Source organism: Odocoileus virginianus, chromosome 2 (genome assembly GCF_023699985.2).
Source record: "Odocoileus virginianus isolate 20LAN1187 ecotype Illinois chromosome 2, Ovbor_1.2, whole genome shotgun sequence".
Taxonomy (NCBI): Eukaryota; Metazoa; Chordata; class Mammalia; order Artiodactyla; family Cervidae; genus Odocoileus; species Odocoileus virginianus.
In genome coordinates, this window is record NC_069675.1 from 19,301,681 (window position 1) to 19,329,143 (window position 27,463).

General features: G+C 45.7%; 1 protein-coding gene across 3 annotated transcripts; it reads right to left on the reverse strand.

Annotated features, from left to right (window-relative positions):
• Positions 1-529: 529 nt before the first annotated feature.
• Positions 530-27,105, reverse strand: CDC42EP3 (CDC42 effector protein 3). Of its 3 annotated transcripts, none has more exons than XM_070476873.1 (2): positions 26,577-27,105; positions 530-2,530 (listed from the first exon to the last, which is right to left on the reverse strand). In XM_070476873.1, the coding sequence occupies exon 2, from the start codon at positions 2,291-2,293 to the stop codon at positions 1,529-1,531; it is 765 nt and encodes a 254-aa protein (XP_070332974.1). In that variant the 5' UTR covers positions 2,294-2,530; positions 26,577-27,105; the 3' UTR covers positions 530-1,528. The 3 variants fall into 3 exon arrangements, with proteins under 3 accessions (XP_070332974.1, XP_070332975.1, XP_020733445.1); XM_070476874.1 differs by lacking the exon at positions 26,577-27,105 and adding an exon at positions 25,966-26,420; XM_020877786.2 differs by lacking the exon at positions 26,577-27,105 and adding an exon at positions 25,911-26,420.
• Between the last annotated feature and the right edge of the window lie 358 nt (positions 27,106-27,463).

The window sequence follows — 27,463 nt, forward strand, 5'->3', positions numbered from 1 at the left end:
TTGTGTGTGAGTGTTTGTCTTGGAGGGGAAAAGGGTGGTTGACAACAGGACAGGAATCGATGTGTACATTTCCTGTTCCTGTTTCCTTAACCAACATTCTCAGAGCATCTCTGTCTCCTTGGGGGCCAAGTGCTTTCTACTGCCCTGTTTTTGGCCTCCTTAATCTTGTCTGTATGGTACCCGCAGCAAGGAGACATCCATCTGATAGGGACAAGGTTAGGCCTGCATGAGTTTGCTATGTTAAATTTAGGTTGGAGATTCACAGAAATGAATTTTTTTGAGAGGTTGGTGTCAGTGTTGCCTAAAAAAAAAAAAAAGAAAAGAAAAATCATCTCACATGTTCAGTTTTCCTAAAATTGAAGGGCCTTGTTTCTGGATAATAATCAAAATTACTGAGTGAGTGGAATACACCTCTTACCTCATTTAAAGACTTGTGTACACTTTACAGAAGCAATTTTTTCTAGTCCTGGATGTCAAGAAAATATAACCTTTGTCTTATGTTTTTGTTTAGTACTATAACCAAGCAAGCTGATTTTAACATTTACTCTTTATTGTGTTGTATGAAGTACCTATGTAATGCAAGTATGTACTGCACTAAAATACCCATATTTCCAAAGAACATTAGGTGGTATAGCCCACAGTCTCTGCAGAAGCATTGTGAGTAACCTGTGCCTTTACACTTTACAATCCACTGTTGGCTGCTGTGAAAAGTATAATAGATGAAGATAAAAAAGCTAAGTATGAGTACACTTTTCCAAACATACACATACACAGCTTACAATGGAACCCAATGGAAAAAGTCAAATGACCACATTTGATGTAGTATCTATAAAATGTAGACTTTGCAATAAAAAGCCAAAGGCACATAAAAATATATTTTAACTTTAAAAATAACTTAGTTACAGTAATACTTCGCTTGTGTCTCACCAACATGTAGCTGACAGTCAAAATTTCGCAATACAGATATAACATATAGGGATATATAAGAGCTACAAGCAAATCCCCAAAACCCAAAATGTTCAAATGTGGAAACAAGAGAAAAGTTTTAACACTGAAGAATTTGCTATGGTGAGCCCAAACCACATAATATAGAAAAGAGTCTAGAAAAAAAGGCGTGGGTGTTAAATAAATTTTGACTTCCTCTTGTTCAGAAAATGCGAGTCCTGTAAAGGTCCTTAATGTGACTGGCACAGCCCTTCATAGCTAAGTAATGCCAGTCCTGGCCAAGCCAGATTTCTCACGTGTCTGGCAACAAAATATGTGAGCTGTACATCAGCATGGCCCGCTGAAAATGGGTTCTGACTCACTTCCTCTCTTTCGCCAGGACAATTTTTTTTTTTTTTCCTTTATACTGTTTTTGCAAACAGGGTATCCCAGGTAAAAAAATATTTTGTGGGAAGGTTATTTTAGAAACCCATCATATGACAGCAAGTATAGCCAGTGAAGCTCTCCTCTTTGTGGTTAGTTTTCTTCCATTCTGTCTTTTGGTATCTTTTACACCAAAGGAAAAGGGCCCGGCGGTGTCCCGTTACTTATTTTTATCCATGACATTCAGTACCTCATCCAGAAAGGAGGGCCCGAGATCAAGCTGCAGGGACAGGAGGGAACCCGTGAGGTCAGAGAGGGACTCCTCCGACTTAGTCTTTTCCTTGATGAGCTCGCAAGGGGCGGGAGGGTCCAACATGTCCTCCGCCGCCCAGTCGGGGTACTGTTCCGAGAGGCTGGAAGAGTGGCTGTCCCTGCCCCGGCTGGACTGAGACGCGGACCCGCTCGACCCCCACGAGACGTCGCCCTGGTGGGCCGTCCCGTTCTCCAACACACTGCTTTTCTCTGGAGCCTTCTCCTCCATGACCGGCTCACAGCTAAGCCGGGGCAGCTTTCCCGGCCCAAAGGACTCCTGCTTGGAGCTGAATGTCACCGGGGACAACAAGGGCAACATGAGGGCTTGGGACCCTCCGATGGTCGGCAGAGAGATGGCGTTCTTGAGCACCGGCGAGGGCGTTTCCGTGAACATGGAGTCGGAGGTGCTGTTGGCCCGGAAGAACTCGTTATGCCCAGGGAACTGGCCCATGTGCGCTTTCTCCTGGTTTCCGGGTAGAAGCTCATAGTTGCCTTGGAGAAAGGAAATGTCTCCGAAGACGTCGTGCTGGCCCTCCTTGCCGATGTGAATGGTGTGGCGGAAGTCTCCGAGGGGCGGACTGATCATATCGGGAGACAAGATGTCCCTCAGTTTAAATTTCTTTCCTTTCTTGTTATTGGCAGCTTTCAGGTAAATCGGGGTTTTGGCTGGCATTTTGGAGTTTGAGAATGTTGATTTTTGCAAAAGGGAAAGAGGGCCACTTTCTTCACGGATGTTACAAGTTTCCCCGTATCCTTCTGGATAGGTACTGTCACATCATTTTTCTCAAATAGCTCCAGAAGTGGCTCTGAAACAAGAAGGAAGCTAAGAGGCCTTCCTGGACGCACAGCCAAGCAGGCCTTTCTGGAGAGCCACTCACATCCTCCAACCTCTTCCACAGCAGGGAGAAACCTGGAAGAGAAACCAAAGCAGGTTAAAATTGGCTGCCCCTTCAGGGGTCCCTTGGGCTTCCCTGGTAGCTCAGATAGTAAAGAATCTGCCAGCGATTTAGGAGACCTGGGTTCGATCCCTGGGTTGGGAAGATCCCCTGGAGAAGGGAACAGCTACCCACTCCAGTATTGTTGCCTGAAGAATTCCATGGACAGAGAAGCCTGGTGGTCTACAGTCCATGGGGGTCACAAAGAGTCGGATACAACTTAGTGACTAACACACACACGGGTCACATGGGCCTGACTTTTTCACAAGAGCCTGTAAATAATGGAGGGCTTCAGTTCCCATTCGAAGTCAAGCTTTATTATGTTTCCCTCCATTAAGTAGGATTAAAAACTTTAATCCGAACAAGGGTCCACTCATCTTAGTCTTACTTCAGGAGAAAAAAAGAAAAAAGGGAGAGAAAGATTTAAAAATCCAAACATATGATATCAGCACTTTTTAAACATGGTAATGGACACAAATTTTCTGGATATTTTTAAGCTTTAAGTCCTTTTCCTCAAAGAACTGCTGTCAGCACATGACCAGAGTGACTGCAGCTCCTTAGACACAACTGAATTTAAGATATATTTTCTCTTGTGCTTTGATGTTCACACCAGCAAGGCTATTTTCTTGTTGATTGTGTTCTATATATAAATAAAATTAATGCAATACAATGAAGTCCCATAAGGAGCTGGAACTATCATTTACTAAGTGACAGTGTTGCCAGTGTCCAAAAAATCTCAGTGAAAATGCATGCTTACAGATGAGAAAACTGAGATTTGGGAGTAAAACAACAAGAACAACAAAAACCCAACAGCCTTGCTCAGTAACACACAGTCATGGAAGCTGGAGCTGGAATCAACTTGGGGTAGAGAGAACAGGGCTAGCAAAAATTTTAGGATTTGGAGACATTCTGAAATGGAAGGGAAAGAACAAAACTGTTTCTTTTCAAAGAAAAAAGTGGGATCCTATATCACTCACAAGTGGTCTTCACTTGTGAGTACTTTTGAAACATTTGCTGATAAGCTTGTATCCTTTCCCTATAGTAGGCAAGGTTCCAAGTAACCCCAGTGAGTTGCCACCTGGTGTTGATGCGTTTGTATTAATAGGCAGAACCTGTGACTTGATTCCAAGCAAGGTAATGAGATATGGTTATATTATAAAAGACACCACCTTAGCACACTGGAGGGAGACTCCCTTATTGGTTTTGAAAAAATAGGCCACTATACTGAGAGGGCATATGGAATTGAATTCTGCCATTAAACCGAGGGAACCTGGAAATGGATCTTTCCCCAGCTGAGCTTTGAATCAGACCACAACTCCAGCCCCTAGTTTACAGCCTGATGCGACTATGCATCTAAGCTCTGTCTGCACTCCTGACTCGCAGACGCTGGGAGATGATACACGGGTAGGGCTGTAAGCCACCACATTTATAATCTACCACCACATGTGTAGAAAACTATCACACCCTCCCTGCCCATGCTGTATGATACAGTTAGAAGTGATGGGCTGCAAAAAGGTTTGGGGGATCTCATCTTACAGATGAGAACCTCTTCATCTCTTGAAAAGAACCCTTCAAATCTTTAGTCACATCAGCTGACCTGGAGAAGCTAAAACCCTCCCCACTGTGGGAATTCCTGAAATGGCTCTGCTGTGACTTCTTCCACTGGGCTCTCCCCTTATCCACAGAGCAAATAAATAATCCTCCAAGGGTTGGGTTAGTTGGTGGCTTGAGGGGAGCTACATTTGTTTTGTAGCAGCTGGAGGCCATCTGCATCTGTTCCATACCCCATATTTCTTTCCTTTCAGCACAAGTTTTAAATTCATCTGCCTGTGACAGGTGGTGAGAACTGTGCTCCAGTACCCACTGGCAAGGTAAGAACTGACTCTGGGAAGTCACACAGGCCTGAGAAGGCAGGGAAATGAGCTGGAGAGACCCAGCCCCCACCCCCACCCCCACCCCCGGCTTTGGGAGCAGGGAGGAGGCTGAAGTGGCATGAGGGTTTGCACCAGAGCAGGCTACCCTAGAAGCTGCCAGAAAAGACCTTACACTCTCTGGAGGAGCCTGGCGGCTCTGCCTTCCCACTTCAGACTCGGAAGCCATGGAGATACTATGTTATGAAAAGAGATGCTTGATACCAAGCAGGTCAGTGGCGAACCCTAGCACAGGAAGACATGCTGCTGGGTCTGTGATTCTCATAGTTTCAACTCTCATTTGGGTCTTGTAATAGTAACTAAAGGGGAAGCCCTGGCTCTTCCTGCTAAAACATCAGAACACCCTTCCCCTCTAAGTGCACAACAGCCCAGGGCCCCTGCCATCCCAGGAGGCTGGCACTGCAGTGAGCACCTGCAGAAGCAGCAGGGGCTCTGGGGCCGCAGAAGGCAGAGGGCAGCCCCGAACAACAGCTGCCCACCGGAGCTGTGTCCTCAGCAACACAGCCAGGAGAGCAGCTGCCATGGAAAGATACACTGTGTCCACCACAACTCCGGGGCATGCGAGGGCGAGGGCTGGCTGCGTGTGGTCGGCTGGTGGAGCCAGGATTATGCAAGGCCAGAACAGGCATGGCATTCATTTCAGATTCTTTAGAAAAATAAAAATATCATGAAGATGCAGCCAGACTGCTTCTTGGTCACTCTGACTGAATCACTCACATCCACCCTTTACCTGTACAGAGACTGGGGATGTTGGGAGCAAATGTGAGAAAAGGTAAAGCCTACTCCCGCTGTACCTGCGAGGCTGAGGGAGGAACACCCAGTCCTCAGTCCCTGCTGGGCTATGGCCATGGCCACGGGCACTGCAGGCCCTTCGGCAGAGGCTTGCCTGGTCTGGTAGAAGCTGGATTTTCTGTTAGTGGACTGCATGCAAAGATGGGAGAAAAGAACCAAAAAACAGAGGAAAAAGTAAGAAAAGAGTTGGTGAGTAGAGGCTAGATAAGCTGCAGGCAGTAGATTCTTCAGAGTGGGAAAAGAGAGGAGATACCTTAAAAGGCGCTTTTCTTTCTTTCTACAAATATTTACATCAGTTTTACTGCATGACAGGGCTGGAGGCTTGTAGGACTTTGCAAAGACTAATTGGTATTGAATTTCTACTGTGTGCCAGGGTGAGGAGCCCCCCAGTTCACTGAAAGTTTGGGTGAAAAAAAGAAAGAAATTTGGTGCAAAAATGTCAGTTTTATAGCTTTAGATGAGTTTATGTTTGTGGGGAAATATCTGAGCACTCAGACCCATCTGCCTGTTGTATCTGTTATCTTTCCTCTTCCAGCACAGAGGCAACCATGCTTGATCCCAGGAGAGACCATCCAATATCATGACTCTGTCCTGACCGCTTGCTCCCCTCCTTTCTCAATGTTCCTGGGCTCCTTGGCTTATCAGTCAGTGGACATCCATGCTTCAGGCCGACTGCTCAGCATCTTCTCTGCACTCACTAAAGTAGGCAATGACAAGGCAGTGTCTTCATAGGGAACAAAGTATCTGGTCCTGGAGATGGTATGTGTGTGTCTCCTGGGAACCACCAACACTTCTATGACAGGAAATGTTTGAGAGCGTCTCACTGTGCCAGGCACTGCTCCAGCCTTTGATGTGTTCTAGGTCACTGACAAGAACCAGTGTTAAATTCCCATTTTACTGACAAAGCACTGAGGCACAGGTTTTGCCAGGTGGCATGGCTCCCAAGCACTAAGCCAAGTGTCTAGGCTTGAATTCCAGACATAGAGGTCTTGACATTTAAGGAGCATGCTCCCTGGGAATTGTCAGTGATTGAATTCCAAATGATAAAGGGGGTGCCTTCCAAAACCTGTTTAAGATATAACATGCAATAACACGCTGGGCTAATAAGAGAAGGGAAGCATACACTGGTCCAACCCCAGCGGAAGTCAGTTATCTATGAAAGCTACATAACACATGCCTTTGACCCCAGAATTCCACTTATATAGGTTTATCCAATTTATGTATATGGGAGATAAGGAAATAATATTATACAAAGCTGTCACTCCAGCATAGTTTATAGCAGCCAAGAGTTATAAACAACTGCGAATTTCCTGATGGTCCAGTGATTAGAGCACAGAGCTTTCCCTGACAAAGACCTGGGTTCAATTGCTGGTTGAGGAACGAAGACCCCACCAGCCACACTATGTAGACAAAATTAAAGAAAGGAAAAAAAGAGTTGGAAACAACTTAATTGTCCACCTTTACAGGATTAATTCTACAAGTTAAGGTACATCCATACAAATAAGTATTACATGGTCTACAAAAGGACAAAGCAGCTCCTGATATGTTGATATAGAAAGAGCTTCAAAGATGTGTGTCTTCAAAGTAAAAAAAGATTAGTGTCAAAGTGTGCAAGTAACATCTGTCCTGGCTTGTATGTCAATAAGCTTTTTCTGGAAGCACACACAGGGAATAATGGTGAGTGCCCACAGGGAGAGGAAGTAGGTGGAAGGGGATCAGGGTAGAAGAGAAACTTTTCACTGTATATCCTTTCAAGATTTGGGATTTTTGAACCACACAAGTGAATGAGCTATTTAAAACAACAACAACAAAAAAAGTAGAGGGTTGTTTTGGGCTCAGACTGCACTTTCCTGCAGGCACAATTTTATACTCAGGTCCTGAAAAGTCTACCCAACCTATAAGTTACTGATCGTAATGCAAACACGACTATGGGAAAGAGGGCTCAAAAGCCAAAGTCTGCAGGGGAAGTGCATGGATCTACAAAGACCTCACCAGAAAGCTGAGCCTCATCTTGTCAATGGGACAGAGCACACCTTTCTGCGTTAATTAGAGCTTCACTAAGAGGTGCCCCCAGTCCATATTTGCAGAATGGAAGAGGTCTTAGAAGAGAAGGGTTTTCATCAGAAGGAAACGAGAAGAGGAAAGAGACCCAGGACACTGGGGAAAGGGTGGGGGCCGGGTATCTACATGGAAGGCAGCACGGGAAGGTGGAGGTGCTGGAGCTCAGGGGTAGAGCTCCTTGTCTTGAGAGGTGGTGGCCACACAGATGGACAGCTTCTTATGGTGGAACAACACAAAATCCTGTCCCTCCTCTCCATTTCTGAAAAGGAGACTTGGGCTCCAGGAGGATGTAGGTTGACCCACGTGGCAACAGACAGAGTGAGGGATGAATCAGAGGGAAAGTCTGAGTCAGGGGGACACCCAAGAGGAGAAAGTGTGAGAAGAGAAGAAGAGCTGAACCAGAAGGGCTCACAGACCTGACTAGAGCTGGAGAGGGAGGCCTCCTGGGCGTTTCCTGAGCCAAAGGAAAAGCATCAGAACTCTACCGCCATCACTAACTCTCCACACTCAGGGTTCTCCCGCTGGCCAGCTTTTCTGCATTGCTATCATTCCACCACTCCCACTGTCTTTGAAAGAAAGGAAGGGAGGAAGGGATGAAGGACTAGAGGGAGAAAGCAAGGAAAGAAAGAAAGTGAGAGAGAAACCAACATCCTATGTGTAGACCTTTCTCAAAACTCCCCCCTTGACCCTGAAATCTGAACCCTCCAAGATTACTAATCCCTTTCTCCAGGAGTTTTTGGATCACTGTTTGCTCCTCTACCCACCGTCCCCAAATGACACTTGACATATTATTCATCTGGGAAATTAGATTCCTCTGAAATCAAAGGTTCCAGCTCCTGGGCACTGGAGAGGATAGATATGCCAACAAAAGGTTTCAACTCTCCAGTCGGTCGCCTGTCAGCCTCTGTCAAGGTTAGAGAGGGTGTCTGGCAGATGGGTGGGGATGGGTGGGCATGGAGTCCAGCTGCAAGGGCACAGGTCTCCACTCTCAGGAATTTGAGAAGCTTAAGGGTTCCAAGACACAAAAGGACTCAAGAGGAAGTTGAAGACATGGTTTTGATAAGAAAGGCAGAGTGTCAGGTGGTCATTCCGATACCAGGCTAAACAATTCCAGTCTCTCACATGTGACTGACTTAAGCATAGGTGACAGTGTTAATAAGAGAAATCAACACAGCAATAATAGTTCTATGAAGAAAGAAAACTGAATTGGCCCCCTTTTACTTCATGTCCTTATCATCTTTTAGGTAAAGAGAATGATGCTAAGAAGACTAAAACAGGAGGTGGGAGAAAAACAAAGGGTTATGAAAGTTACACCCTGAAAAATCACTCCCTAGATGACCAGAGCTGGCAGTACTGGCAAGTCACAGGGCTCTGAAAAGAACAAAGGGGTTGAGATTTTTTAAAATTCCATTTATTTTAAGAAAGGAATGTGTGGCTTGTCTGCTAATTGTTTTTAGATTAATTCTTAGGGGAGAGAGAGGGTAAAAACAATTCTTACATCCTGAACAATAGGTTGTTAATCTAAAACACAAATGCATGAAACAGGGCAGGTGGGGGTGAGGTGTGTGTGTGTGTATGTATGTGTGTCTGTCCTGAGGGACCTGTGGGCCTTTTCCTTTTTTCGACTTGCGGGAAGTGAGTCTGTGCTGGACTTCCCCTTTCTTGCTTGTTGTCACATCTGTGAAGGACCCCCCAGCCTCTGCTCTTTTTGCTTTGTCTCAGTGTAGAATCAGCAGGCCCTTCCTCCCAGCTCCTAGATACTGCACCATCTGGGCCTCAAACAAAAATGCTCAGTTATTCCTCATTCGTGCCTGAATCCACAGTCCCAGGGAAGGATGTTAACTCAGCCAAGAACCTGCTACTCCTTCCCCACCCACCACTGTCTTTGGGGTACTTCTCTCCACTGTCAACACAGGGAAACACAAGGGAGACAATGCCCTGATAAGCCCTGGAAAGGTGTATTTCACCCTGGGCTCCACACTTGAAAGGGATAAAGGTGACTTGGAATATGTTCCCGCATGTTCCCAGGAGTCCAGTCGGAAGATGACAGGACTCAGGACACGTGAGAAGGTAGAGTGGGGCAGCTTGAAGAAAACTCAAATACAGAGGGAAAAGGAATCCTTAGGGATCTGAAGGATTCATTTAACTGTAATGGAAAAGGGATTAACTTGTTAGGAGAGGCCCTAGGGATACAAAGGCAGAAGCTAAAGGGAAACAGAGTATGGATCCTCTAAGGGAGAACCCAGGGTTCTGGAAAGATGGAATGGGTGGCCATGGTGGGAGGGGCGGTGTACTGAGCATGTGCTGAGGCTGTCACAGCAGCAGCCTTGACTTTGAGCCTCCGGGATGTGCCCAGCGGGTGGGGTCTCGTCCCTGTTCATTCTGAGTCTCCTACAGGGAAAACCATCACTGCTCACTTCCTTATGACCCCACTTCACACTCACCTATAAAAAAAGCACTCACAGACTTCCTGGAAGACTTTCCATTTGAAGACGGCAGTTATTACTAATATAGGGATGACAACCTCCCGTATCAGAAATACTAAAGTATCATTACAATGAGGGCCTCTTTAGGAGTACTTCCTTGGACCAAAGAATTTTAAAATTGGAGGAGAAAAAAAAGGATGCTATCAGAGATTCAACAAAACCTAAGACAGAAGTAAATGTAACCAGAGAATACCCTGGTAAATGGCATCCTGGAGGGATGCTTTCCATATTTTTAGTCTGTTTTACTCCACCCACAAAAAGATAAGAAGATGCCTTTTCTATTTTTAGATTTTTTTTCCTCTCCCCATATTATCTGAACTGAGGACATGGCTATATGCTGCAAGGCTGTAAGATGCCATTAGCTCAGTTCCCAGCCGCCTGGCTGTCATGCAAATGAACTTATAGCCAGACTGAGCAGACAGCATTTTATAGACCCACTAAGAAAGTCTATGCTACATCTCAACCCTCAATTATTTATAAATGGACTTCTCCTTTATGATTCAGCTACAGCTTGTATTTATTTTTCTTTTACAACCCCGATTATACAGAGACCCACAAATACCATATGGGAGACTCACGGCTAATGTGCATACACTCCTCACGTTTATAGGATCTAATTGTACTATTTGAAAGGGTTTTTAGAAGCAAAATTGGAAGACAGAACATCCACCTCAAAGTACTGACCCTGCACTTTTGAAGAGAGGCCATTACGCCCTTTCTCCCTGTTAAAATGAGTTATTGGGGAGGACTTGAGGCGGACCTGGATCCCTGGCAGTTATAACGAGACGAGGGAAGGGTCTGGCTCATTTATCATGGCTAGTTTTACAGGGGACTCGGCCTCAGGGCTGGTCACAAGGACCAAGGCAGACACTCTAGCTGGTGGATATGAATCAAATGGGATGATTCCCATCAGTTGCTTCCATGCTTCTAGAACGAATGGATCTGAGTTGGTTTGTGAAGCAGCAAGGACAAAATCAATACAGGTTGAGAACCTCACCCTTAAGTTGTCAGCAATGTTCAGCCAGGAACTGGCTCGAATCTGTAGACTCAGCTCAAGTTAAGTAACTGGTAAAGCTGCTCACCAAAAACAAAACAAAACAAAACCCAAAACCACTAATATTAAAGTCAGCAATTACTCTATGAAAGCTCTAGAAATAGGAATATGAAATGTTCCAAACAGGTTTGACAAGTGTCCAGAAATTCAGACTATGATCATTTCACTCATACTACATAAGGCATGGTTCTCTTCATCCTGTCTTCATGGCACATCCTCTGTGTTAGGTCCCTTGACTACCTTGACTATTTCCCTAATGGGGTGAGGGGACAGATAGGGATTTCCATGCTACCCTCCCATCCTGCTAGGGCCCTTGACAGTCATCCAGTCATTGGATGGACTGAAGCTTGGCTTCTCTGCATCACACCAGCACTGGGTATATTTGGAGCTTGCCAGTGGCCAGTGAGTACTCTACCCACTTCCACTGCAAACTCCTCTGTGCTATTTGTACATAAATATCTGTACACAAATATTTGTTGAATGCATGAATGAATATTCCTTTTGACTAGGCTGAGAGTTTTACTGTGAGCGTGAGCTGGGTCTTAATTCATTTCTTTTTCTCTCCCACAACACATGGCACACAGTGAAATAATTAAGAAGTGTTATTTAAATCCCTAAGCCCTGCTAGACCTTCCATGATGAGAGATACTTGCTTTGTGCTTAGGAACCATTCCCCTGTCCGAGTCTGCAAAAAAGTATAACATTTGAAATGCTGAGTCCTCTGAGACTGTACATATATGAACAGCTATGGCTCAAGCGCATGCTGTGGGCCAGGCAGGTGAGTATTAGAACATACTTCTTAGGAACCAGGGCTAGATCAGACCTGTGTCTTAGGCCCATCAGCAAAAACATGGAGCAGCTAGGATTTCAGTCATGGCTGAACTCCGCAGTCTGTGCTTTTAACCGCCGCTGACTCGAAAACTAATGTGAGGTCCTCCAAGGAAATGGGTTAAGAACAGGAATGGCTGTTCCAGGCCATCTGTCCTGCAGTTCAGCAGCACTAAGGGGAAATGATACACTATGATCTCAACATCAACAGAGTCAGAGATAATCTGACCTTGTCATTAACTAAGAATGAGTAAAATGGTCCCAGACACCAGCCTCCCCAACTCACTAGGAATTTTCACTATTTTTGCCCTTGTCAAAGAGAATCTCAAACGGGATTTGACTTCATGTGAAAGAAACACCAAAATATTAGAATTTTGAGGTAATAAAATCCCCCCAAGTCTCGAGAAGAAAAACAAATATCCTGTTTTGAGAAAAAACCGTCAAGTGCCGTTCACTTTTTTTCCCAGAGGAAACACGTGCATCGTGGCTGTGCATCGGGGCGCCCTGTACACCCACAGGCTTTCATCGGGACAATGGCTCCCTCCCCTCGCTACTGACACTTCACTTCCCTCTTGACTTTCTGAAACCAAGAACCCTGTGTTCCTTACGTGAATTGTCCTCCCACCTCCTTACCATCAACCACTATTCATAACATCCTCCAAGACCCGCTTCAGTCACTTCCTTCCTGCAGGAATTCTCGAACTCACCTCACGCAATCTAGGCTCATTATTGCCTTACTTGGAGGTTTTCTCAGGGCTCCTAGAGAGCTGATATTTGCTTTCTTTCCTGTTCCCGGATTTTACAATGTTGTATCTGGTATCTCCTGGTAGGTGGTAAGCACCATAATAAGGTAGGCAAAAGTGGTATAAAAAAGAAGTGCTGCTATGATAACAATCTCCTCTTTATGTTGGATCACTTACAGAGCCTCCTCTTGGGCTGTGAACACAAGAGACCCTTATAACTTATTGAATAAGCACTTTTAGTTTTCCCTATGGCCATCCCTTGGATCAAGGGTCTGCAAATTATGACAGGTGAGTCAAATCCAGCCTTGCACCTGTTTTTGTAAATAGAGCTTTATTGGAACACACCAGTGCTCCTTCTTTTATGTATTATCTTCAGTTCAGTTGAAGGTGACCCTGTTCCCCGCCCCTGGACATTTGGCAGTATCTAGACATATTTTAGAGGTGGTGGTGCTACTAGTATTTTTGTGGACAGAAGTCAGAAACACTACAATGCAAAGCACAGCCTCCCATAGCAAAACATTATTTGGCCCCAATTCTCTGTAGCGCTGAGGTTTGGAAACCCTGGCAGAGCTGCTTTCCAATGACAAGGTCAGAGTTGAGTAGCCGTGACAGACTCTATGTGTCTGATGCTTTATGGGAAAAGCTGGAACCCATGCCTCAGACATTGGCATTTTCACAGGGTTGGACACTGGTTGTCCATCCCCCAACTCTCAACAGCGCCCGTGCAATCACATCCCTGTCCTCGGCTTCAACCACCACCTTTAATGCTAACTTCCAAATTGGAGTCTTCAGCCCACACATACCTTAGTCCACACCAGTGAAACTCAAAGTGGGTCTGTGCCCCAGGGCCAGTCCATGATGAGATATGGAAAGAAATTGAAAGAGAGCTTGTAGAAACTTTCTCATGTAATCAAGCATGCAGATCAGTGGATGTTTCCCATTGGTCAGACTCCTGGCATGTTTGAGAGTGTGTATCATCAGGTTTCCATGGAAGCTGGGTATGGTCCAAGCAGCTACTCGACGTGGCTGCTCTCAGTATACAATGGACTGGAAATTGAAATAAACAAAAGCTAAAAATCACTGGTCCTTCACAGAAAGGCACACTGGACTTTTCTAGTCTTTCAGACTTGACTTTGCTCTCCTCAGGTACTTCCTGTTTAACTTATCCCTGATGGAATATGCCATCTCTCCTCCTCTTGTTGGCCCTCAGCTTTCACCTCCTATACTTTTCCCTTTTGGTAAATGGCAGGAAGTCACCAAGATCCAAAACCCAGTTGTCACCCAGGATTTCCTCTCTGTGCCTCCTTCTCCTCAAGTCCTATTGTCTCACTTTGTCCAACCTCTTTACTTCTAGCCCTTGAGATCTCTCTCCTAAACAAGGGCACTGGCCTCCCTACCGTCTCACTGTCATCAACCTCATCGCCTCCCACTATATCTTTCAATATCTATCAGAATGAGGCATCTAGAATGCTCCCTTAACCTTAGGTGGCAAGCCTACCCTTAAAGCCTAGAGATAAGATAGCTGGAGAGGCCCACTTCTGCAAACAGGGTCTCACCCAACCCTGCAGCTACAAGTCCAGCTAGATCCCATGGTCCACACTACCTTGTTTATACCTCAACCTACCAGCTTGCATTGGGCTTCCCTTGTAGCTCAGTTGGTAAAGAATCTGCCTGCAATGTAGGACACCCAGGTTCTATTCTGGGTCGGGAAGACCCCCTGGAGAAAGGAAATGGCAACCCACTTCAGTACTCTTGCCTGGAGAATTCCATAGGCAGAGAAGCCTGGCATGCTACAGTCCATGGGCTCACAAGAGTTGGACGCGACTTAGTGACTCAATCACCCCACCAGCTCTCATACTATACTGCAGTTACTACTGTCTGCTCCACAAGCCTGACTTCTCCTGGGGGGAGAACTATAATTCATAGCTGATACTGAACAAATGTTTGTTGAATGAACAAATGAGAAAGCTTGAGATTGCCCTGACTTCTCTCCTCTTTAAACCTACCTGTCCTACTGAAAATGCAAGCTGAGTCTTTCTGTGACTCCTATAAGAGAGAGAGAAAACCATGGAGCAAGGAGCTGTCATCTATTTGCTTGTGGCAAAGAGTTTCTTTCATTTCTCCTTTCTCTATCCATGCAGGGTAAGAATTTAACAGCTTATCAATGCAAGCCACAGTTAATTCTACAGGCTCATACAAGATCTTTGGGATTAAGGCAAAGAACATTTGTTGACATGATGTTTCAAAGGGAAATGACTTCCATCCACCACAACCATGTGCAAACAGAGAGACAGGCAAGTCTCTAGAAAAATTTGACAATACATTTCCCGGGAATGCAGACTGACTAGTTACATTTAAGTCAATCTTACAGAATGAGGCCCAGGAGAAACAATGGGCTTGCATGCTGACCTCTCCTTTCAATACGAAATGGATTAAAGGGGGACTTGGATTTTTTAAGAGACCCTTGCTCCTTGGAAGAAAAGTTATGACCAACCTAGACAGCATATTAAAAAGCAAAGACATTACTTTTCCAACAAAGGTCCATCTAGTCAAAGCTATGATTTTTCCAGTAGTCATGTATGGATGTGAGAGTTGGACTATAAAGAAAGCTGAGTACTGAAGAATTGATGCTTTTGAACTGTGGTGTTGGAGAAGACTCTTGAGAGTCCCTTGGACTGCAAAGAGATCCAACTAGTCCATCCTAAAGGAAATCAACCCTGAATATTCATTGGAAGGACTGATGCTGAAACTGAAACTCCAATACTTTGGCTACCTGATGTGAAGAACTAATTCATTGGAAAAGACCCTGATGCTGGACTAGATTGAAGGTGGGAGGAGAAGGGGATGACAGGGATGAGATGGTTAGATGGCATCACCGACTCAATGGACATGTGTTTGAGTAGACTCTGGGAGTTGGTGATGGACAGGGAGGCCTAGTGTGCTGCCATCCATGGGGTCGCAGAGTCAGACACGGCTAAGCGACTGAACTGAACTGAACTGGATTTTTTAGCCCAAGATATGTAGGGGAACCTGTAAGAAACTCTAATTGGATATTCTATAGAAAAGGACTGTTTTGAATATTAAGGTGTCACTAGCACAGATCATGTACTTAAAAAAAATTTATTAAATGAATGAACACATGGGCAAGCAAAACAGTAGAAAGAACTCTCGCTGCTACTGTAGGCCTTAGGGGAGGAAAGAAACTTTGAGCTAAAGCTATAGGATTCTTATAAAATGCCAGACCATACAGGTGCCAGTTACCTCCTGTGTAAATGGGGATAATCACCCCAAACCCATCTATCTCTCGTGATTATAAGAGCTGAGTATGAGAATCTTTCTAAATGACAATCTTCAGAGAATGTTATGCGAGCACAAAGCATCTTCATCTCAAATGAAAAACCAGAACATCTACTGAAATGCAATGTGAAGGAGGGGAACCATTCTAATTCCCCAAATAATCAGTCCATTTTCTCCGTAAATGTTGTCTGAAGCAGTCACCAATGTATGATTGCAGATGGGGCTAAAATGGTTTGTGTCTGCCCTGTGCACAAGCTCCACAATTGAAAAGGATTCTTATTTCAGTGTTGTTGTTGTTCAGTTGCGAAGGTGTGTCCAACTCTTTGCAACCCCATGGACTGCAGCATAACAGGGTTCCCTGTCCTTCACCATCTCCTGGGGTCTGCTCAAACTCATGTCCATTGAATCAGTGATGCCATCCAACCATCTCATCCTCTGTCGTCCCCTTCTCCTCTTGCCCTCAATCATTCTCAGCATAGGATATTTTCCAATGTGTCGGCTTGTCCTATGAGGTGGCCACAGTATTCGAACTTCAGCTTCAGCATCAGTCTTTCCAATGAATATTCAGGGTTGATTTCCTTTAGGATTGATTGGTTGGATCTCCTTGCAGTCCAAGTGACTCTCAAGAGTCTTCTTCAGCACCACAATTTGAAAGCATCAATTCTTCAGCACTCAGCCTTCTTTCAGGTCCAACTCTCACAACCATACATGACTACTGGAAAAACCAGAGCTTTGACTATATAGACCTTTGTGGGCAAAGTGATGTCTCTGCTTTTCAATATGCTGCCTAGGTTTGTCATCACTTTTCTTCCAAGGAACAAGTGTCTTTTAATTTCCAGCTTAATTAGAGAATAATTCTTTCTGTCAACAGGACAGGGAGCTAACTTCTATACATACACATGTATCCTTTATCTCCATGTGCAATTCTTCCAGCCTTGAGAACAAGTGGGACTCCTTTGAGTTAGGAAAATTACTGTCATTTATTGGTCAGATAAAGAAAAACTTAAGGGCATACAGTTATTTTCTTTAAATATTTGGTGAGCTATCAGGTGAGAGGAAACCAGTACCATCCTTTGAAAAGAATTAGGTGTGTGATTAGGGTTCAAGGAGAGGGCAGGTGGGGCTGGATAGGAGGAAGAAGTCTAACCAACTTGAGTTAATCAGCTTGAAGAATGGGAGAGGCCCATCAGGGGAAGTTTTCCAGCGGAGTCTGAGGCTGGTAGCGATTCCAGAGGGGAGGGAGAAGGAGAGCATTCCTGCATTGGGAGAGGAGTTAGTGGAGATACCTGCTAGTCTCATTTCAAGCAGCAGTCCCTTGTATGTGCCTGTAGACTTCATATACACACAGATAGGTTTTAGAATCATAGATCTGTGTTTGAAGTTTATTTATAGTTAATAAAGAAAATGAATGTTACAGTTCTGTGATTCTATATGTTTGCAGAAATCTCTAGCTTCTAGGGAATTTTAAGAAAAAACACGTTTTTTTTTTTTTTTTTTAAATGAAGTTAAGACTATCCTTAGAATTGCATTTTCATTACCTTTTCTCATCTTTCCTCACATTAAGTTAAGGGTACAAGGCAATGCCAGTGACTTTCTCTGCAAGCCTCAGCTTGCGCATCTGTGGAGTGGAGCTAGTGAGAGAGACAACACACATAAAATGTTTGACAAAGTCCTGTGAGGCAATGAACTTAAAATCAGTGGGAGATATAGTTATTATTATTAATTATCCAAAAACCTAGTACTGCATAAGGAACAAGACAAGCTGAAAGTTCACCATCAGAATTTTTTCCTAACTTTACTCGGCACCTGTCTACTCAAACTGATTGTTTTAAATAATGTGAAAGCCGAAATGGTCTGGTTTCAAGTATAGTCACCCCCCAGTATCTGTCCAGTGTTAGTTTTAGGACATCCCATGGATACCAAAATCCACAGATGTTCAAGCCTCTTATGTAAACTGGCATAGTATTAGCATCTAACCTATGCACAACCTCCCCATACCCTTTAAGTCATCTCTAGATACTTATCATGCCCAATACAATGTCAGTAGTTGCTAGCACGTGGCAAATTCAGGTTTGCTTTTGGAACTTTTATTTCCCCCCAAAAGTTTTTGATCTGTGGTTGGGTGAGTCCACAGATGCAGAACCCACAGAAAGAGAGCACAAACTGTCTTAATTCCTCACTCTGAGAAAAAACTGGAATTGGGAAAACATCACTGCTCTACGCTTCCCTTGTGGCTCAGCTGGTAAAGAATGTGCCTGCAATGTGGGGGACTTGGGTTTGATCCCTGGGTTGGGATGATCCCCTGGAGAAGGGAAAGGCTACCCACTCCAGTGTTCTGGGCTGGAGAATTCCACGGACTGCACAGTTCATTGGGTCACAAAGAGTCGGACACGACTGAGCGACTTTCACTTTCCCTGCTCCATTCCCCAGGCTGCCCCTGAGACAGAGAGCTCGGGGTGCTGGCAGGGGAGCCCTACCTGCCCCATCAGTTGAGCCCACAGCTTAAGGGCTTCTTTACGAGGAATACAGAACAAAACCCACTCATGAATGCAACTTCTACGAAACTTAGATCAGGCCAAAGATCAACCCTAGTTTGGAAGACATCTCGCTCTGAAGTCATCAGAGGGCAGGAAAAGAGTTTCCGGTCTGGTGCTCTGCCATGCACAGCAGGACATGTGGCTTAAGCTGATTCATTCAGCGAGCAGCAGGCCTTGGCGAGAGCCTTCCTCTTGCCTTCATCCAGTCCCTGGCTAGTGACTCACCTTCTGAAACATTCGTTCAACAACAAACATCTACTGAGGACCTACCGAGTGCCAGGCAGTATCCCAGAAACTGAGGCTACAGCGACGATGTGTCACAGAGCCAACATCCTGGTGTGGGGACAGATGATCGGTAAGCATACCCATCGTGAATGGCTCATGTAGGCATGGCTGAGCAGTCCAGGAGGGCACGAGGAAACAACGCTCATCCTTCCACCCCTGGGGCTGCCCGGCCTGTGCTCTGAGTGGACACATGGTACTGAGCTACCGCAATTACACCCGGGCAGGAGAAAGCTTCCATGCAGGTTGCAACGGCCAGGTCAAGAAGACTTTGAGGAAGTTCTGGTGGTGGCCTGAATTTCAAAGTACCCTGGATGGGTTAGAGGTGCTTCCTTTGGAATTTGAACATTTGGTAGCCTAGGAAGAAATTATTTTACTATGGTCAGACTTAAGGTAGGTAACTGAAAAACATTTCTGGCTTGGCAACCTCTAAGAGAAAATAACATGAGTAGGACTAATTGTTTCTTTTTTCATTAACTCCTAGTATAAAAAAGATGAGTGTCAAGCTAAACTAGGTTCAGTCCCTACTTTTATGTAGCCAATATTCTAGGTGGTCACAAGGGTCAATAAATGAAAATTTAAACATAAGTGTTAAAATAGTATAAGACACTATGGAAAATGCCTAAGATACAAGGGGAAAAAAAAAAAAGAGTAATAGGATCACAGCTGTTTAGAGCCAGGAGAGTGCTTGGAGAATTTCAATGGCTTCCTCTACATCCCTCCCCTTCTACATCTTCACGGACATCACTCACCCAGAGATGGGCAAGGATCTGCCTTGAGACACAGCTGGCCAATCAAGGGCTTAGAATCTCATCTGCTGTGTTTAAGATCAATGGTACACGTCTTTTTAAAAAGTTTAAAAAATAAGTATATAAAAAAGGGAAAGAATTCACATATATTTTGAAATGGCAAAGCCACATTTCACCAAAAAATGTCTTTGCTTGTTTAAAAAGTTGTGTGTAGCCTAAATGATTATAATGGTTTTGAACAGAAAAGGTCTTTTTCAACTAAACACACAGTCATCTATCACTGGCATGATGTGTCTACAAATATGACCTTCAGGTTGTCATCAGAACATGACGGATTCCCAAACGTGTAAGCTATCTAAATAGAGGCCTGACTTTGAAGTTCTCTGCCTTCCACGCTGGCTCGGGCTGCCCTGCCTGGATCTGCACTAGGTCTGTTTTTCAACATAGGGTTTTACATGATTAGTATAATAGTAAGATTGCTATGCTCATAGATGTCGCTAATCCTGGCTCACTGGATTCTAGAAGCTAGAGACGATCTGAAATCCTCCAGCACCAAATGTCTCATCTTAGAGTTGAGAATAAGACCCTGAAAGGTCACAGTTCCACAACTTGGGTCAGAAGTATGAGCAGAATCTATGCTTTCTGATCTCCAATCCCTCTGGGATTTTCTCCATTTAATTCTGCATGAGTTTTATCAAATAGCAGAATGGCTGCACGTTTGCCAGCATCTTCTAGTGTGTTCCAGCGGCTTTGTTCCTGTTCCCCTGAAGAGGATAGAGGGCAGGCTGCAGCGTGTGGCTTCTGCCTCTCTTCATGGTTCCCAGAGTGTTTCCTGTCAGACTAGTTCTGCCAGCTGCTCTCTGAGCAAAATGATTTGATAGATACCTCCTCCCTGTGGAGATTCACTGCATACAGTGACATTAAATGCTCTGAAAAGTCCTGCACAGAGGGACCTCTATCAGACTGGTTTCCAAAGAACCATTTTTTGATCTTATTCATGTCTCAGAGTTCACATGATGTAGTGCTGTATAGTAACCCACTCCAGTATTCTTGCCCGGAGAATTCCATGGACAGAGGAACCTGGCAGGTTACAGTCCACGGGGTCTCAAAGAGTCAGACACAACTGAGGAACTAACACTTTCACTTTTTCTTTTTTCAGTGCTGAATGAGCTAACTGGAGGTGTGTGATCTCTGGGACAGTTTAATGACGAATCAAAGCTAGGTTAATGAGGACTTTCTCAAATGTGCAAATAAAACCCCAATCACTGAAAATCCAGGTTTTAAACAAGTTAACATTTGAGATTCTAGGATTCTACTATTAATTCATGACTCAGTCAAGCAAATACTAACTTGAACTCACCAGCCCTTAAACTCACTCATCTGTTCTCTTGGTTATTCAGAAATAGCAAACTTTTTAATATCAGTATGATTTGTATTATAACATTATATGCTTTAATTTAAAAAAACTGCTCTTCCACCAGAGGTACTGTCAGACTCCGTCCTTCACCATGAGACTGGTGAAACTTGGCACTCAGGAAGGACATCAAGGCCAGGGAAGGCATTTTCTCCTAAAGGAAAGAACATACCTGCTACTGTAAAGCTATTTGGCTACTGATATTATTTATTCTGGTCTGTGGGATCCATTTTGATTTGTAACCCTGAGAGGATGAGGCAGAAGCAGGGAAGAAAATGGTGGCAGACAGCCCTAAGGCTACTTACTGCCCTTGGTTTTGAGACAACCTGGATTATTTCAAGCCAAGACATTCTTTCCAGAAACACTACTTCAGTCTGAGCAGCCTCCCACAGCTAATCACAAGCCTGCAGTATCAAAGGCAGTGGAGGCCAGGCAGTCTCCTTGGGTTATCCGGGGCACCTCTCTATGTTTCAAAGGCCTCCTTGCTCTATCTTTCACACCAGAAGCTTATCTGGCAGAGTCTGGGTCATGTGTGGAACTTAGAACTGGAGTGAGGGCAGACTTCCTCCAAGAACAGCGCCTTCCTGCCCGCCTTACTGGTGGCTCCTGCCTTTTGCTTTAGCTCCCCTTGGAGCAACATCATTATGAAATGTGTATTAAATGTCCACTGAGTGCCAGGGACTGAGGGGTAAGGCACCATGGCTGTGGTCACTAGTCTCAAGGAGGTGACCGTCCAGAACGTTATTTATTTATCTATTTCATTTATTTTTATTAGTTGGAGGCTAATTACTTTACAATATTGTAGTGGTTTTTGCCATACATTGACATGAATCAGCCATGGGTGTACATGTGTTCCCCATCCCAATCCCCCCTCCCGCCTCCCTCCCCATCCCATCCCTCTGGGTCATCCCAGTGCACCAGCCCTGAGCACTTGTCTCATGCATCCAACCTGGACTAGCGATCTGTTTCACATTTGATAACATACATGTTTTGATGCTATTCTCTAAGATCATCCCACCCTCGCCTTCTCCCATAGAGTCCAAAAGTCTGTTCTATACATCTGTGTCTCTTTTTCTGTCTTGCATATAGGGTTATTGTTACCATCTTTCTAAAAACTTTAAAACAAGGATGTTTGCCGCACCCTAAACTCCAGTTCATGTTTGGGTCCCGAAATTCCTAGTAAATCTCTTTGTTTATGATATAAACTAAACTGCTCCAGTTACTGCTAGTAGTAGTTTGAAGCTGGATCCACTGCAGGTGACCGCTGACTATACTATGAGATTCAACTATCTCCAATAAAGAAAGCAATTCAGGGACTTCCTTGGTGGTCCAGTGGATCAGACTTCCAATGCAGGGGGCCTGAGTTTGATCCCTGGTCAGGTAACTAGATCCTACATACAGAAAGGATGATCACACGTGCCGCAACTAAGATCCAATGCAGCCAGTTAAATAAATTTTAAAAGATATTTTAAAAAATAATAAAAATATGATGATTCATAAGGTGTTCCCAAAGGCTGGCAATCACTGTCATCTTCCTTGGGGCAGTGGTACTATGTGATACAGTGTGTTGCAAAGTGAGTTCTCTGCCAGAGGCTAAAAACCCTTATAACAGAGTCAGATTTATCAGCTTCTCTGGCCTTCCTCTCTGGTGGTGAGGGTGAAGTATTCATTTAGGGCAAGGTCAAACAGGTCTGAGTTCAAACCTGATTCTGCTACTTACTCAGTGGTGTGACCTTGAACCAGTTACCAAACCTTTCTGAATCTGTGTTTTCATCTGGAAAATAACAATACTATCCACCTCAAAGAGCAGTTGTGAATATTAAATAAGACCAGTATTAAGCACCTAGGGAAACAACAAAAGCAGTAATGAAAGCATCAACTTTTCATTCTGTCTACTCTGTACCTGGTATGTTCTGAGTGCTATTTTTTAACTTATGTAATCCTTATAGTAGTGCTATCTGCATTTTGTAATTGATAAACTGAGGTATACCAGCTAAATAATTTGCTTCAAATCACAAATGTATTGAGTGCCAGGGCCAAGACATGAACCCAGACAGCCTGCCTCAGAGGCTCTTAACCTCAAAGTTTTTTCTCCCATCTTCTTAAGCAGGAGATGCTGATCTTTGTGGAAAATTAGCCATTCATTTATGCACATATTGGGTCGCTAAATTGCATAAACCTGTTAAGGTATGTTCCTTATTGTGTAATTTGGGCTTCCTTTGTGGCTCAGCTGGTAAAGAATCTGCCTGAAATGTGAGAGACCTGGGTTTGATCCCTGGGTTGGGAAGATCTCCTGGAGAAGCAAACGGCTACCCACTCCAGTATTCTGGCCTGGAGAATTCCATGGCCTGTACAGTCCATGGGGTCGGAAAGAGTCCCACATGACTGAATGACTTTCACACTTTCACTTATTGTGTAATCTGGCGCAAGCTATATAAGACATCTGTCCTCAGTTGCCACAGCTATAAAATGGGGATATTAACAGGCCTGGGGTGCTGCGATTCATGGGGTCACAAAGAGTCGGACATGACTGAGCAACTGAGCTGAACTGAACAGTGCTTTCTTCCTAGATTATTAGAAATAAATGAGTTAATCAAGGTAAAAGGATAAGAACAGGGCTTGGCACTACTGGCAGGCTCCATGTAGGAAGTAGCTTTAACATATAAATTCACTGAACAGTGTCATATATTAGAATTCTTTGGCTTTGGTGCTTGGTAAAGATTTTGTGGCTGGCTCCATCTAGTAGTTTCAAATGACTATACTGTCCTTGCTCTCTGGCAAACATACTGGATTTAAAAAACAAGTTTAAGTTCTTAATCCATCAATGAATAAACCAGTCAGCAGGATTCTGATTAGAAAGAAATTAGGCCAGGCCTAAATAAAATCAGACTGAAAGCAAAAATTGTAATAATAATAAAAAAAAAATCAGAGCAGTCTTCCTGGGGTTTTTTCAGGTTATGAACTGAAGTCCACCCATTGGATAAATGTTATGGCTACTGGGCAAAGAGCTCGTGAAAAATTTATGGCCTGGTAAAAAAAAAATCTCTGGGTGATGTAGGTTAAAACAACTCTATTCCCAATGCTGTTGAATACCATGAATTTTAGAAAGGAAAAAGGGCAGCTTTTGTGAACATGTTGGACATAAAACACCACTTTAAAGGAAAAGCTGGAGAGCAAACCAGCTCATGTGAATAGTTCTGCAATGATTTTTATGGCTTTGCATTTATTCATCTTGCACCACGTTTAAATTTACAATAAAAGCAAAACAAAGTGCAACACTCATTACTCTAGCTGTCTTTACATGTTCCACTGAGATACAAAACAGGACTTCACTACTCAGATTTTAAGGGAATGGGGAGCTCATCTTATTTCATGTCTGTAGCTGCTGCTGCCATAGCACCATGTTCCAATCATGAAATTCATAACATAAATCTCTTGCAGATGATAACCACTGGAAAACAGAAATGGCCCTGGATCCAGAAAGGCTTCCAAATTTCCCCCCCAAAGTTCTCATCTGTGTGCCCAGAGACTGGTGCTGAGTGTTTTATTCAATGAGTGAGGCCTGTTGGGAAACCTACATGCTTTAGGAGACTTAATGAAGAAATTTGAACCTTTCCCTGGTTCTCTATTAGCCTTTATTACTTATTTCACATTTGACAATACCAAACACTTCACAACTGCTCTAACTTATCTCAGAGTGTTTACATTTAATCTGAAAACATACCCCTGTAGCTTATTCTTAATTGTCAACAAGAGCTCATACAAATTTCAGCAGGTATCAAAAAAGAGGATCTCTGGAACTGTCCAGAAAAGAAGTTGCATTTCCTGCTCCTTAGATGAAAGATCTTTTCGAGGTTAGAAGACTACAGGAGTCTTTTAAATTGACTTTAGGAATACCCCTGGGGCATCATCAGGCCTTCTCGGTGAGTCTTTGTCTCCCAGTGCTTCCCAAGGTAGTCCCCAAGAAAGGCTTTGCTATTCAAATTGGGACATCTGCTGCTCTCCAGATTTGTGTTCTTTTTTTGAAAGGCAGCACCCCCAAGAAACTCTAGGATATTATGAAGCCTAAGAGTTGGGGGGGTTGGGGAGGAAATCTTTGTCTCCCTAAGACATTCATCAGTTCCCTCCGCTTAGGCAGCACCTCCCTCGCCACCGCCCCCCACACCCTCAGCACGCCTCTGCAGCGACTCCCCCAAATACACCATGGAAAAGATTCATGTTGCAATACCCTCGTGACATTCCTATTCCCGCCCTCGTTTTAATTCACTCACTTTTTTTTTAAAAAAAACAAAATGTAATTACTTGACTGTCAGCCTGGGCTGCACTCTGGGGCTTTTACTCCTTTCAACACAGCTGCGCTCCCGGCTTTGATGCTGCGGTCTACGCAGCTTGTCCCTGCCACAGCCTGGCTCTCGGTAATGTAACATTCAAGTGCATATTTATTTTTAAACTGACCTCTCGGGCTGTACAGTATAAAGGTCCTGCCAAAAAATATGCTACTTTCTATTTATAAGATGAAACACATGCTTCCCGAAGTCAAGAGGGGGAATGGAGCATAATAATTCATAACAAAAAAATGACTGGCCAGATTCATTCGTCCTCGTGTCTGATACTTGTCTATGTCAAGACAGTTTCAAAGAGAAAGGGGAAAAAACCTTGAAAACACTTCAGTTGTTCAGAAACCACCGTAAAAAAAAAAAAAAAAAAAAAGCAACTGCCAGATCTGCAGGTTGGAGCCTCAGCCACAAAGTCCTCAAGTGGAAACAGGGCACCGGAGATCTGAGCCGCGCACCCTTGTGCGGCCCTGATGCCAGTCCACAGTGGGAGGGGAGCGGTAGCCATGTGCGGCTTGTTCTCAGATGGAAAAATGCAACACGCGCCCCGAATGGCTGTCAATAGCTCGGAGGGTGCAGTGTAGCCGTGCAGCCTCATCCTGCAAAGTGGTAGGCACAAAAGGTGAAGCTCTGCGTCCCGATCGTGCCGCGTGTACCCCCACTCCCCCAGCTTGCTCTGTGCTCCCCATGGTCCTTTGGACACCAGCTCAAAGGTGATGCCTTGGTAATCCTCTCTCCCTCTGCTTTACCAAACCTAGCAGCCGCGCACGCTGGAACCCGCCACGGCCGCCGGTGGGACAGACTCACAGACGCGCAGAGAAGAAGCCGTGGGCAGGCAGCAACTCACCAGCGGCGCCAAGGATCCCAGCCGCTGACCCAGGGACCGGGCGCCCGGCACCGACCTCCCGAGGGCGCACGCAGTCCCTGCCCGCCACGCGCAAATCCAAAGCGGTCGGCCGGCGCGGCGCCCGCTCACAGCATTATCCGCTCCGAGATGGCGTGGAGGCGCCCAAGGCCGGGGTCTCTAGGCTCGCCCCCAGTTCGGGCCCCACGGCTGCGCTCCCCGCCCTGTCGGGCAACAGCCGGGAGGGAAGGTGCGAGCTAGACTGAGCGTGCAGCCGCTGGACTCCCGGACTGAACCTGCGAAGGGCGGGGAGGCGCGGGGCGGGGCCGGCAGCGCACGGGGCGGGCCGGGGCGGGCCGGCGGGCGCGGGCTGCCGGCCGACCCACCCAGCCTGGGTACCTGCGCCCCGGCCCGGAGCGGGCGGACTGGGTTCACCCGCTGCGGGGCCTCCGGGCCCCCGGAGGACAATGGGCGTTCATTGTTACGGCCCCAGCGCCACCCCCAGGGATGTGGTTTCCCCGCGAGAGGCTGCGTTCAGCTGCCTCCGCACAAAGAAAGGATTCTGGACGCTCGGTTCAAAGAGGGACCTGGAGTGCAAGTTCCAGGTGCCCCCAAACAAAGGGACTCATCCCGCACCCCAGACACCTGTACTAAACCTCGTGCGCCCACCTCTTTCCGTCCCAACGACCTTAACCCGGCAAGGCTCCGGCGCGGCGGGCGGGGACTCTGGCGGAGGAGAAGCCGCTTGACCGCGCCGCCCGCGTCGGGCCGCGGGCCCCCGGGCCACTCGACGCCCGGGTTTGGGAGGAGGGTCGTGTTCTGTCAGTTTCCAGCCTGATCCCCTTGGAGCTGCCGCCAAAACCCGGAGAGTGGATTTGGCAATTGGAGACGCCAGGGGCTGCTGCCTGAGCAGGGGCACACGAACTGCCGACGCTGCAGGTTTTTCCAGTCCAGGGGGAGGCGTTTCCTCTCCCGCGGGGACCCTAAAAGAGATCTGCCCAAAGCTGGGGCGAGCGGGTGGAGGCTGCCGGGGACGAGCGACTGGGCACTAGCGGCGAGGCGGCGGCCCTGGAGCGTAAAATTCCGCCCTGGGCGGCACCTGCGCCCTCCAGCCATTCCGGCCACAGCCGCTGCGCGTCCCGCCCCTCCGCCCGGAGGCCGAAAGTGGACCGGGTTAATTAATTTTCTTAATCCGTCTCCTTCTCTTCCTACTCCAGCAGTCAGCCTGGGGAATGAGCAGGCGACAGGAAAGGGCGGTGTTTTCCGGTTGTAAGGCCCCAGCCCGCACGTTCTGCCTGGGGAGGGGACTGGAGCCCAGGAGAGCCTGGCACTCGGGGCCTGGCCCCGGCCCCCGGGGCTCTCAAATTGAATGGAAAGCCTGGCACAGAGAGCGGTCCTCCAGGGGACCTTGGCTTTCCGGTGTGGTATCAGCTTCAGGTCATCACCGCAAGGTCCCTGGGTCTGTCTGAAACCTTAGAGGATGCACATGAAGCCTTACTTTGTAAACCTCGGCTGAAGTTAAGGTGAAGTGAAAAAGAAACAGACACAACTGCTCT

What these genes read in the sequence shown, in the direction of transcription:
- CDC42EP3 (XM_070476873.1), bottom strand. Translation starts at nt 2,293, where the DNA reads ATGCCAGCCAAAACCCCGATTTACCTGAAAGCTGCCAATAACAAGAAA.